This window comes from Silene latifolia, chromosome 3 (assembly GCF_048544455.1).
Source record: "Silene latifolia isolate original U9 population chromosome 3, ASM4854445v1, whole genome shotgun sequence".
NCBI lineage: Eukaryota > Viridiplantae > Streptophyta > Magnoliopsida > Caryophyllales > Caryophyllaceae > Silene > Silene latifolia.
The window spans coordinates 147,850,194-147,863,004 of record NC_133528.1 but is presented as its reverse complement, the minus strand read 5'-3'; the positions used below and the strand labels follow the sequence as shown (position 1 = coordinate 147,863,004).

At 38.8% G+C, this 12,811-nt stretch overlaps 1 protein-coding gene across 9 annotated transcripts; it reads right to left on the bottom strand.

Annotated features, from left to right (window-relative positions):
- Nucleotides 1–1,067: 1,067 nt before the first annotated feature.
- Nucleotides 1,068–11,747, bottom strand: LOC141648365 (putative disease resistance protein RGA1). Of its 9 annotated transcripts, none has more exons than XM_074456950.1 (8): nucleotides 11,624–11,747; nucleotides 7,019–10,367; nucleotides 6,775–6,848; nucleotides 6,149–6,278; nucleotides 5,760–5,860; nucleotides 3,777–4,051; nucleotides 1,958–2,797; nucleotides 1,068–1,730 (listed from the first exon to the last, which is right to left on the bottom strand). In XM_074456950.1, the coding sequence occupies exon 2, from the start codon at nucleotides 10,363–10,365 to the stop codon at nucleotides 7,057–7,059; it is 3,309 nt and encodes a 1,102-aa protein (XP_074313051.1). In that variant the 5' UTR covers nucleotides 10,366–10,367; nucleotides 11,624–11,747; the 3' UTR covers nucleotides 1,068–1,730; nucleotides 1,958–2,797; nucleotides 3,777–4,051; nucleotides 5,760–5,860; nucleotides 6,149–6,278; nucleotides 6,775–6,848; nucleotides 7,019–7,056. The 9 variants fall into 9 exon arrangements, with proteins under 9 accessions (XP_074313051.1, XP_074313057.1, XP_074313050.1 ...); XM_074456956.1 differs by having other exon boundaries at nucleotides 7,019–10,352; XM_074456949.1 differs by lacking the exon at nucleotides 11,624–11,747 and having other exon boundaries at nucleotides 7,012–11,562.
- Between the last annotated feature and the right edge of the window lie 1,064 nt (nucleotides 11,748–12,811).

Sequence of the window (12,811 nt, the reverse complement as noted above, 5' to 3'; positions counted from 1 at the left end):
GCTTTTCGTGCCTTGTCCGTGGGCCGCCCATGTGCTTTAATATTTTTTTTATTTAAATAAAAAAGGTTATATAATTGATATATTTTTAGTACTTTTTGTTTAATAAATAATGATTAATGGTTTAAATATATATTTTATTAAATATTAGTGTACTTTTAGTTTAATAAATGATGATTAATGGCTTAAATATATATTTTGTTAAATGTTAGTGTACTTTTTATTTAATAAATAATAATAAACGGGCCATTCTTCGTACCGGGCCGTGCCAAGCCCATCGTGCCTGGTGCGTGCCGGGCTCCACCGTGCCTAGGCACGGATTTTTGATGAAAATCGCGTCGGAGCCCGTCCAAAGCCCATTCGTGCCGTGCCCGTGCTTCCTCGATTTTCTCGTCGGGCCGTGCCGTGCCGTGCTGTGGGCCGTGCCTGGCCGTGCCGCCCATCGGCCCGCGGCCCTTTATGCCAACTCTAGGTTCACATACTCATTCGGGTCGGGTCAGCTTTGTCAGGTCTACAAGTGACAGACAAATTCAGAGTAAAATCGCCCATCAGTTTATTTCCTTGATCAGAGCAGGTGGTGATTGACTGATAGCAAACGCTTAAAGCTTCATAAAGAGTCCGTGGCTTCATTTGGGTCGGGCCTTCACGAAAACGTCAGACAAACTGAAATCGGCTTGAAGCCTTGTCACCACCAAGTCTTGTCCAATTTGTAAAGAATATACAGACGTAGCATCCAAAAGAAACCGCGGGAGAGAAGGAGCTGGTGGTGTTATATGCTCCCATTCAGGTGCCTTCGTTAAAATCTTCATCATGCTTTCCCCGTTTAGTTTCGATTTAACCTTGTAATCCCAGGGCTTCTCCCCTCTTGCGTACCAAAAAAAAAAGAGACATACGAAGTACTAAGACCATGTTTGTCAAACGTTTGAAGCAGATTTATAACAGCGAATAACATTAGCAGAATACGGTTAACATAAATATTACCCCAATTGAAGGGATAAACCCCTATCGAATGTTCCAAACCCGTACATCTTGACAACAAATGCAATTCGTCAAAATAAAAATTACCCCAATTGAATAACGGAATACAAAATATTTTTTTTCGTCATAGAGTTACTTAAATTAAATTGTCTCTCCTCCTAAATACTTAGAAATTAGCTTTACTTCAACATTGTCGTGCTTACGACAGATCTGGTCATGTAAATGTAAAATCAAGTTCTTAAATAAAAGGATAAAACATATACAATACTTACAAAGGAGAAAATTAAGCACTCGCATTAACATCATTGAGCTCATTAGGGTCGAGTAGTTATCAACCTGAAAAATCACCCCAATTGGATAGCGGAATACAAAATTATGTTTATTTCGTCATATACGGTACAAAATATTTCCAAAGTTCCCAAATCATCAAATACAAAGCAAAACTTCATTTCTGTCATTTTGGTTTGAGTAGCAGCTTGCATGAAACATACTGTCGGAAAGTGGAACCAGAAAAGCAATTGCACTTCACTTGAGTTGTGTTTCCTTCTAATATCCCTGTTAGGTGAGACTCTCCCTGTAACGGGTTTACAGGATGCTTCCTGAATAATACGCTCCTATTCAGGAACCCTTGCTAAAGCCTGCATCATGCATTTTACTGACTGCTCCTCAATCAGTGAAAAGCTATATGTGCGGTGTTCCAGGACTCAAATTGCTTTCGAGTTTTGACCATGGGATAGCTTTAAATCTCTATGAGGCTGAAGAGTGAAGACATATTCAGAAGCGGTAGACAAATTACTCCAATGCCAAGCATTACTCTATACTTGTTATGTTTTAAAATCTTTTGGCTCACAGATCGAGATATTTCGACTGTCAGCATCTCTCAAAATATGCGAAAATTGTATACATATTCATTTATATGATTATTAAGAAATTAGACAGGCGAAAACATCCACACGATAAATTTCAGAGGAAAAAAGTGAACCTTTATTTATTCTTCATAGGATGGAGATGTGACGTATGTGTCGAATATTAGGCCACTCCTTGCCATTTGGTTCTTGACATGCTTCTATTAGGTCAGGACAGTAAAAGATACCAAGTTCCTGAAGGTAAATGATGTTTTGAATTGAGCCGGGTGATTTGAGGCCGAGGCAATAATGGATTTTGAGGGAATGAAGTGACGATAAGCAGCTTATCCACTCTGGTAGACCTTTCAATGAGTTACAACGTATAATGGAGAGGTTTTGAAGGGCAGTCAAGTACTCGAGGGACGGGAAAAATGGTGAATCCTTTGACCCGGAATCACCACGGCTAATTGTACAAATCTCCATGTACTCCAAATTCTTCAACTCCTTAAGAGACAAGAATTTCAGATGTTTTAAATTACTCAACAACGGGATACCATGTAACCTCTCACAGTAATTAAGCTCAATCTTGACAAGATTCGGAAGAATAATTGCCCAGTCGTCCTCTGTTCTTCCCCACCTTGGAATTTCAGTACCATTATATCCATACAAGCACAACTCCATGAGATTTCGATTTGGCTGCAGTTTCGCAATCAGAGCCTCATTATTGGTTAAACGAGCTTTTTCATAAAAATTTATCCATGCCACCTTCAAATCCTTTACATGCTCCAAATAACCGTCTTCCCATACATCTTCCTTCTCATTTGTAAGGTTTTCATTAATCGTGATTTCAAGCATGCCCCTTACATTGAGAAGGAATCTTAAGTCTTTCAATTCTCCTCCAAATTGTTTCCCACTTGAATTCACTCCACCCAATTTAAAGTCCGTTAGGTCACGCAGATTAGTCAACTGGCCTATACCTAAAGGCATGCCAGTCAAGTTTAGACAATCACGTATATCCAAGAGTCTGAGATTTACCAATTTGTAAAAATACTTAGGCCACTCATTCAAGTTACGACAACGACGCATAATCAAACTCTGTAAATTGTATAATTTCACAATTGAATGTGGAAGTGTCTTGAGCTTTGCATTTTCAGAGATATCAAGATACCTTAAGTGTAACAATTCACCAATTGACTCCGACAATTTTTCAGAATCGGGTACATATAAACGTAGCAATCTAAGGCAACGCCAATTAGCTACTAGAGTTTTCACCACATCCGAGTGGACCCATGCTTTTCCTAATACCACTTCAGCTGTCTTTTCTGAACGGGTAGTAATGACAACTCTACTTCCCCTCCCACCTATTGTCAAGTATCTTCTAAGCTTATTCCACTCATGGGGATTTTCTGTCCATACATCATCCAATATAAGCAAGTATACCTTATTTTTCAATTCTTCTTGAAGTTGACTTTGCATGGATTGCATAGTGGAGATATCACTAAGCTTTTTATTTGTTGATGATTCTATTATGTTACCTAAAATGGCTTGGACATCTAATCCTTTTCCATCTTGGTCGGAGACACAAGCCCATAACTTCTTCTCAAACATAGTTCCGACCCGTTTGTCATTATATACAAGTCGAGCAAGAGTGGTTTTCCCTAACCCTCCTAGTCCCACAACAGCAACAAACCCAACATTTTCCTCAACACTATGATCAAGCAGCATGTCCACAGCAACCTTAACATCATCCTCTCTTCCAATTATATTCTCATGGGTTTCATCTAAAAAGGAACAAGTTTCCTCTTTCCTTTTCAGAGTAGCCTGAGGGTCAAACTTAAACTCGTATCTAGTACGATCCCGTGCTATAGCATCCAACTTTCGTTGGATGTTCCTAACTACTTGAGAAGTATTGTAACTAACAAGAATACGATTCTTAGAAGAAAAGAAACGACTCACCTTATCTAAGATCTTCTTGGAAAAATTAGCACCTGAATAGAGTTCCCTCTGCTTAGAAATAGTGATGACCTCATCAAATAAATCATCAGCGTCATAAAGAACTTCCTTGAGTTCCTCAACCCAGGCTTGTTCTGCATGGGAAAGCTCGGGTTTCATATCTGTGTCCAGGAGCATGGTCTTGATGAAGGAGACAGACTGGCACAGGTTTTCAAGATCGGATTCCCAGTCTTTCATGGCTTTGAGGACCGGAGATTGTAAAAGTTGAAAGACCTTGTCTGCAATGGTAACCAGTGCACTTAAGTCAGCCATTTCTTTGCAGAGTTAAATGAGAGATAGGATGAGTAGCAGGATGAATAAGAGATTAGCCGATTAGGATGTGTGTTTGACTAATGACTTCCAGTTTATATATAATTAAGTGCTCCAGCTGCCACCGTAATAATCAAAGATGGAACTACTAATCTTTAATTAATGAAAATGGATTAATATAAACAAGAACCGCGTATTAAGCGGACAAGCATGTGACTTGCAGCTGCCACTGCATTACCGAGGAAAATTGACTATCATCTCCCCCATTTTAACTTCAAGACCATATTACTTAAGTTGACAGAATATAATACTTTTTGTATGAGACGGTCTTACATTGAGCTACTGTAAGATCCCTTGTCTTTTGTCTTCTCACGTGTTTTTGTAACCATTTTAAAACCGACAATCTCGTTTTTTTAGTACACATTTTCAATAGCACTCACGTTTTCGGATGATTAGGTAACAAAAAGAAGTCATCAATGTAACACACTAACACCCCAGCCCAAACCCACCCTGAGTCGGAAGCGGTCACTCACGGTAGCTCGCCAGGTTCTCTACATGGCCCACCCACAGATCAACACGGGTCCTTTCCAGCGCATTTTGTTCTCACCCATGCGCATTCCGGGAACTTTTCCAAGAGGTCACCTATCCTAAGACTACTCCAAGCACGCTTAACTATGGAGTTCTTTTTGCAAGGATAACCAGTAAAGAAAATGACTTTGTTGATATAACTAGTACTTTCAATATCTTTTAAGCACTAGTCATTTAAACCTATCAATGGACCTCTTCAAGAGGGCGACCCACCCGAATATCGTATTTAGTTCAGTAGAATATTACAATCAATATTTAGTACACATTTACATTATGCAAAATCTTTTAGTTAGCGTTCAGCTTGAAATCAACTAGTTCTAATAAGAGGCGGCGTAAACTCCCCATGTCCAAACAGGTCATCAATATTCCTAAAAAACAAACATATTTTTGTATTTGTTCTGACGTACTTGTACAGAACCAAGTAAACTACTCCGTATCTTACATGGGGTATTGTTATTGTTATACTCCCTCCCATCCATCCTTTTTTTCCCCTTTGAAGTGGGCACGGAGATTAAGGGTGGGGAGTATAATATTGATAAATATATGAGTGGGGTTTGGTAATTGGAGAGAGGTATGAATAATTATGATTAAATATTAATAAAGGAGATGGGTGGGGTTTGGTTATTGGAGAGAGGTAGGAATAATTAGAATTAAATATTAATAAAGTATATAGTGGGGTTTGATGAGTGGAAAGAGGTAAGAGTATAATATTAATAAAAACTTTCTCAAAAAGGAAAGGGGAAGAAAACCTGAATAATCCATTTTAGGAAATAAGGAAGAAAAGAGTGGATAGGAGGGAGTATCGTATTACGGGGAAGTGGTAAACTATGTCTTATTCATTTGTTTAACTTTAATTAAAATATCTCTCAAAAAGAATAAAAACGTAAATAAATGAATGAGGCGCATGAAGTTCTTTTTGGTTAACAAGATTGCAGGAAATAGAACTTTCCAAAAAAATAGGAAGTTCCACTTTCCGCAAAACTTGGCTATAATGAGGTTAGGTAAGGTGGATCTTCACAAAAGAAGTTATACTTTTACACAATCAAATCAATTCTTTTGTCATAAGTAATCATCGAGGTCATAGTTTACCTTCGAGGAACCCGAAACCGAATCAGCATCAATCATCACTAGTGTCAAATGTCCCCTGTGTTGGCTCATCAAATTTCTTGTCTCCAAAAGAGGTACTGCCACTGCAAGAATAACCATAATGATATATGCAGCTCATAAGAAATAACAGAAATTAACATAATTTGAGATGCAAAAAAAACAATTACGTAATTATAAAGAATAGTTCCTCGCTAAAACTCAGATACAGGAAACTAGATACGGATTAATATTCAACCAAAGCAGCCCTTTTCCGAAAAAAGAAGGCGTATTTCAGGAGACTGCTTTGGATCGAGGCGAAGCATTTGAACTGACAGTCTTTTCAAAATGGTTCTCTTTAGAACATTACAAGCACTACCATGTCAACTTTTTACCTGATTAAACCAGAATATTATCTTCTAATGCTCACATCCTCTTGCGTAGCCGTCACTGCTTTGAATTCAGCATTTGAGACATGTAGAGTTGCTTCGCCCTCATCAGCTAATGCTTTTTTTATTCCCTACACTGTTAACACTTAATTTAGATGGAACAACATTTCGTACATCAAAAGTCATTTCCTTCACGGAAGTAAAGCCTGAAACTAACAAGTAAGCAATTAAGCACAAGCAAGTACGCAATGTGTCCAGGGGAGAAAAAAATTAAATTACCGCAATGTGTTGGGAGAAAGATAAGCAAGCGTAGCCAGGTTTTATTAGGACTTAAAGGTTGAAAGAGCAAACAAAGGAGACTCCTACAGAAGAAAGTACACACCCCTTTCGATGCCTGGAGGGTAGAAACAAAAGAACGGAAATAACAACATAACACTATCACCTAACACTATAACACTAGCAAAAGTTGTCTTGGCTTGGTCCTCCGGTTGTATTGGTATTTGAAAGTACACTAACCGGAGTAATAGACCATCATTGAGTATCCACTTAAAATCGGATATCCTTGAAAATCAAGAAAGCTAGAAAGATATACATAAGGGTCAAAAGAGATGATCAACAAATTCACCACTTACTTAAGCAATGAGCCTATCTATACACTGCTTCATCTTTGACAACTAAGCCTCGTCGGTGGGGTGCCTTTGTCGTCCTGTGACACAAGGAGATTATAAGCTTGTAGTAGTAGAAATAATAAACAATGACATGTTTTAAAATGATGAAAAGTACGGAAAAATGGATGGTATTTCTTAAATAAGTAAATACTGAAAAAATGAAGGCAATTTCTGAGACGGAGATAGATAGTAGGTTGATACTCTGTACTTGTTACGTTTTTGGGCCACTCCTTGCCGCTTGGTTCTTCACATGCTTCTTCTAGGGAAGCATGTTTCTGAAGAGTAGTACACAAGTTTCTGAAGGGAAGTGATGTTTTGAATTGTGCCTAGTGATTTGATGTTGGGGCAAGAACGGATCTTGAGGGACTGAAGTGATGATAAGCAGCTTATCCATTCCGGTAGTCCTTTCAACAATTTACAGGAAATGATGGAGAGATTTTCAAGAGCCGCCAAGTGCTTCATCCCTGCAGGCAGCGTTTCCAGAATGCCAAGAGACTCCAACTTGAGGGAGCGGAGATTGTGACGGAGGGATCTCCAGATAATGTCATTGTCGAATTCCTCGTCCACTACAGGTATATCATTAAGTGATAGCGACTCCAATGCAGTGAGATGCTCCAACACTCCTGAAACACTTGTGAGCCTTCTGCACCTTTGAATATCAAGGCTTCGTAAGGAACAAGAGCTCTTGATGAACACCTCCTCAATTTCCGATAAGCTCTTCAACTCATCATCGAACTTTATCTTGATATCGGTAAGATGCCTGGCAGGTAGATTAGTGAGATAACCCGCACTATCTACTTCCACACTAACTTTGAGATCTAAGTTTGCATATCTCTCATCTGGTAATATCCTCAACGACTTGTTGCTGCGCTTCACCTCAAGAAATTCTAGGCTCGGGCAAGGAGGAAAAGAAGTCAACTCGGAGCATTCTACTATTACTAACCTCGAGAGACGAGGAAATGGTGGCTGCCAACCTCCTTCACCAACACCTCCCCACCATCCTTTTAGGCGGTACAACCCCCAAATACTGAGAGACTCGAGGGATGGGAAAAATGGTAAATCTTTTGACCTAGAACCACCACGGCCAATTGCATAGCCCTCCATGTACTCCACATAATTCATCCTGGAAATATACAAGGATTTGAGATGCTTCAAAGTACTCAACAATGGGATACCATGCAACCTGTCACACCGCTCAAGGCTGATGCTGACAAGTTTAGGAAGAATAATAGACCAGTCATCCTGTGCTCTTCCCCAACTCGTAATTTCAGTACCATTATATCCTGTCAACCTCAACTCCATGAGATTACGATTTGGCTGCAGCTTCTCAATCACAGCCTCATTAGTGGTTTCATGATCTTGTTCACCAAAATATATATCTACCACCTTCAGATTCTTTATGGGCTCCAAATAACCGCCCTCCCATACATTTTCACTTTCATTTGCAAAGTTTCCATAAAGCTTGATATCAAGCTTTCCCCTTAAATTGACAAGTAATTTCAAATCTCGCAACTGTACTCCAAATTGCTTCCCAATTGAAACTGCACCCACTTTAAAGTCGGAAAGGTAACGTAGATTCATTAACTGGTCCATGCTTAATGGCATGAAAGTCAAATCATAACACCCACTTGTATCCAAGAGCCTAAGATTTACCAATTTGTAAAAATCCTTTGGCAACTCTTTAACATAAAAACAGTCAACCATAATTATACTCTGCAAATTGTATAATTTCACAATTGAATTTGGGAGTGTCATGAGATTGATATTTCCGGAGAGATCAAGATATCTTAAGTGCAACAATTCACCAATTGACTCCGGCAAATTTTCGGCTTTTGGCACATATAATCTTAACGATCTAAGACAACGCCAATTAGCTACTATGGTTTTCACCAGGGTTGGGTCTGCCTGTCTATCCATATAATATGTACGAATATTTCTTTCAGGGAAAGAGTTGTTTGTCCATTCGCCCTCATGATGAAATAAATGGCGAATTGTTTTGCTTAAGTTGTTTGGCGCACTATTTGCCACAACAATCTCATCTCCCGCGACTTCTTGAGCTAGATCATGCATTAAATCGTGCATTTTAAATGAGACGATATCACCAAAGAAATCTCTTTTCACATCTTGGAAAAAACAACGTTTTAGTAAGATTAAAAAGGCGTCCTCACTATCACCGATGTATCCTTGCGCCATCCAAAGACTAATCAGCTCTCGTTTCTTCATTTCATAGTCCTTAGGGAATAAAGCACAGTAAGAAAAGCAATTTTTCACGGAAGATTCAAGATTGATGTAACTGAGCTTTAATATAGACATAATTGGATTCTTCATAATTTCAATTTCAGATAACCGGTTCTTTTCAAAGGATTCCCATCTCTCAGGCTGACCATATAAGAGAGTTCCTAGAACTTTGATAGCAAGAGGAACACTGGAACATTTCTTTAAGATTTTTTTGCCAATCTTGGTCAATTCAGGGTTGTTTGTTGCTTCATCTAAATCTCGTTCGAATGCCGTCAACACAAACAAACGCCACGAGTTCTCATCAGACAAACCTCTTAACATATACTTTTTTGAGGGAGTATATTTTCCTAATATCACTTCGGCCGTCTTTTCTGAACGAGTAGTAATGATAATTCTGCTTCCCCTACCACCAATTGTCAAGTATCTCCTTAGCTTACTCCACTCATTGGGATCTTCAGTCCATACATCGTCTAATACAAGCAAGTAAACCTTATTTTTCAATTCTTCCTGAAGTTTTGTTTGTATGGATTGCATAGTGGAGACATTACTAGGCTTTTCATTTGTTGATGATTCTATTATGTTACCTAAAATTGCTTTCACATTTAATTCTTTCCCATCTTGGTCGGAGACACATGCCCATAACTTCTTCTTAAACATAGTTCCGACTCTTTTGTGGTTATATACAAGTCGAGCAAGAGTGGTTTTCCCTAACCCTCCTACTCCCACAATAGCAACAAAACCAACATTTTCATTAACATTAGGATCAAGCAGCATGTCAATAACAGCATTCAAATCATTATCTCTGCCAATTATATTCTCATGGGTTTCATCCAAATAAGAACAAGTATCTCCCCTCTTATTCAAAGAAGCCTGAGGGTCAACCTTAAAGTCATATCTAGCATGATCCGTGGCTATAGCATCTAATTTTTGCTGGATGCTCTTAACCTCTTGAGAAGTTTTATAACTAAGAAGAATACGATTCTTAGACGAAAAGAAACGACTCACCTTATGTAAGACCTTCTTGGAGAACTTGGCACCAATATTGAGTTGTTCCTTCTGCTTAGCAATCGTGATAACTTCATCAAACAGATCATCAGCTTCATAAAGCACTTGTTTGAGCTCCTCGACCCAACCCTGTTCTCCATGGGAGAGCTGGGGTTTCATATCCGCATCTAGGAGCATGTTCTTGATAAAGGAGACAGACTTGTTCAGTTTTTCAAGATCGGATTCCCAGTTGTTCATGCCTTTGAGGATCGGAGATTGTAAAAGTTGAAAGACCTTGTCGGCAATAGTAACCAGTGAGCCTAAATCAGCCATGGCTTTGCAGAGTTAAATGAGAGATTAGTAGAGAAAATGAATTTGTGTAGATAGAATGAGTAGGAGGATGGAAATTGGAAAAGCAAGTGATAGAATGAGTCCTTGACTAATAATGACCACTGCATTTCCTAGAAAATGCTACACAGTAAGAACAATTGAACATACACCACGTACATTCTATTACATTACCTAAACTATCCAAATACAATACTCCCTGTGATGCGGTCTTACGATAAGTTATTCAAAGGGATCATTTTTCTGTTGGCATTTTTTGTGTTTTACATAGCCTTTTTAAAACGACAAGAACCGATGTTATTTTATTCCGTACATATGCATATTCATTATGCTAGTATTCAATTTCTCATTATGTAACTTTTTTTTGTTCTTCAGTTTAGTTCAATTTGGTATAGTTGAGTTCAAAAGAACAAGGCGTTAACCACATCCAACATTCTTCGTAAATTAACTAATCTGCGTAAGTAAACGATATTTTCGATCAGAAAAACTAGTACTCCCTCCGTTCCGATCAATTGTTGTCATTTGGTTTTGGCACAAAGAACAAGGATAAAGGAGGTCAATTACTAAATGACAAGTGGAACAAATTGAGTGTGAATGATCAAATTGTCCATCAAGTTCATTCGTAAAATAGAAAGGATAACAATTGACTGAGATACCCAAAATAAAAAAGGACAACAAATGACCGGGACAACAAATAAACGATTCAATATGTGGTGCTCACTGCTCAAGCTCCCACCACTCCAGCTATTGTTCCATCCAGCCACTTACTAGTTGTTTGACTAGTTCAACGACAAAATACGCCTACATTTAATATTTTTCAGTAAGGTAAGAAAACTAGATTGATCCTCTAAAATAAGACGAACCTATTTCATCATTTTCAATAAGATTGAACAAAAATGCCCTACATGCATCCAGCATTGTTTGATTAGAAACAAACCTGCCCCGCAGTTCTGCAGAAGGACCCAAAAACTGTCTATATATTACTCACTTCGTCTCAATCATCTTTTTACATTTGATTAAGATACTCCTCACGAGATTATAAAAGGTAAATAAATGATTAAGACGATACATTTATAGTCATTACTAAATTTAAAGATGCAATTGAGACAATGAATTAGGAATAAAATTAGAGGGAAGCGGGGATTTAGGAGCTTGCGCAATCGTATAAAAACGGAGCAAAAAAAATTGAAATTAAATTGGTAAGACCGCAAGATTACTGATTAACATAATCAGAAGAACATACCTGTTCACAATAATGATAGCAAGATCATCTATGCTTTAATTTCTTCCTTTTTAAATTTTAGTAGGATTTTACTAAATTGGGGGAAAAAACCGATGCAAGAGTACCCGGAACTGGAAAACTTGGGTGGTTCAATGTAGAACTGGAAAACGCTGACACGATCCGCCCAAAACCCGGAAATTAGGTAAACCGAAAGTAAACCCGGCAAAACGGGTCAACGGGGCGGGTCAGTTCGGGTCTCTTATTGATTTCGGGTTAATTCGGGTCGGGACGGGTCTTTTCGGGTTTCGGATCTGTTTGGGGTTTGTTGGTCGGGTCTGTTTCGGGTCAATCGGGTTGGGTTGTTTCAGGTCGGGTCAATGAAAAATAGAGAAATAGTCATTTCAAGTCTTTTCGTTACAATTAGAGTAATATTTTGTCGGGTCATTTTCGGGTTTGGTGGTCTCGGATCGGGTCAGTTACGAGTCGGAAAGCTCGGGTCGGGTCGGGTCAATTCGGGTTTTCGGGTCACATTCGGGTGACGTAGTTCAGGTCACTTCGGGTCTCGGGTCAGTTTTCGGGTCGGGTTGCTTTTGCCAGGTCTAACCGAAACTGATCTTACCCAACTCGAACCGGCCCGATAACCGATAGCAGCCTTATTTTTTTCAACCTGTACCTGACCTAAACAGACCCGACCCCGACCCCCGACCCGATATTTTCTCAACCCGATAATGAATTAGCTTAATAATGGCTTAAATAACACCGAATTGACATTTAACTTAATTATTTTCACTTAAAACTACAATTAATACACCTACCCATTGTTTAAACATAAAATTACCATCTAAAACTTAATATGCTGATACACTGACCCGCTAATCACCCGACTGGACTTGTCACTCGAAGATGACCCGACCTGAACCGAACCGACCCGAACCCGTCACTGACCCGACATAACCCGAGCCTGATATGACCCGACCCAAAACCGACCGAATGACCCGATTGCCACCTCTAATTCAATGTGATCATTCATGCAAAAGGATAATTGATTTTTAGGTTGATGTTGCTCAAGACGGTCTTAAATTAAAACCATTTATAGCCTTTTTTTTATTTCCATTTTTATTTTATTTGGATACTACTCCAGTAGTTTAGTACTAATATAGATCTCGCGCGAATGCGCGGTATTTAAATAGGAATATTAAAGAAAATAAC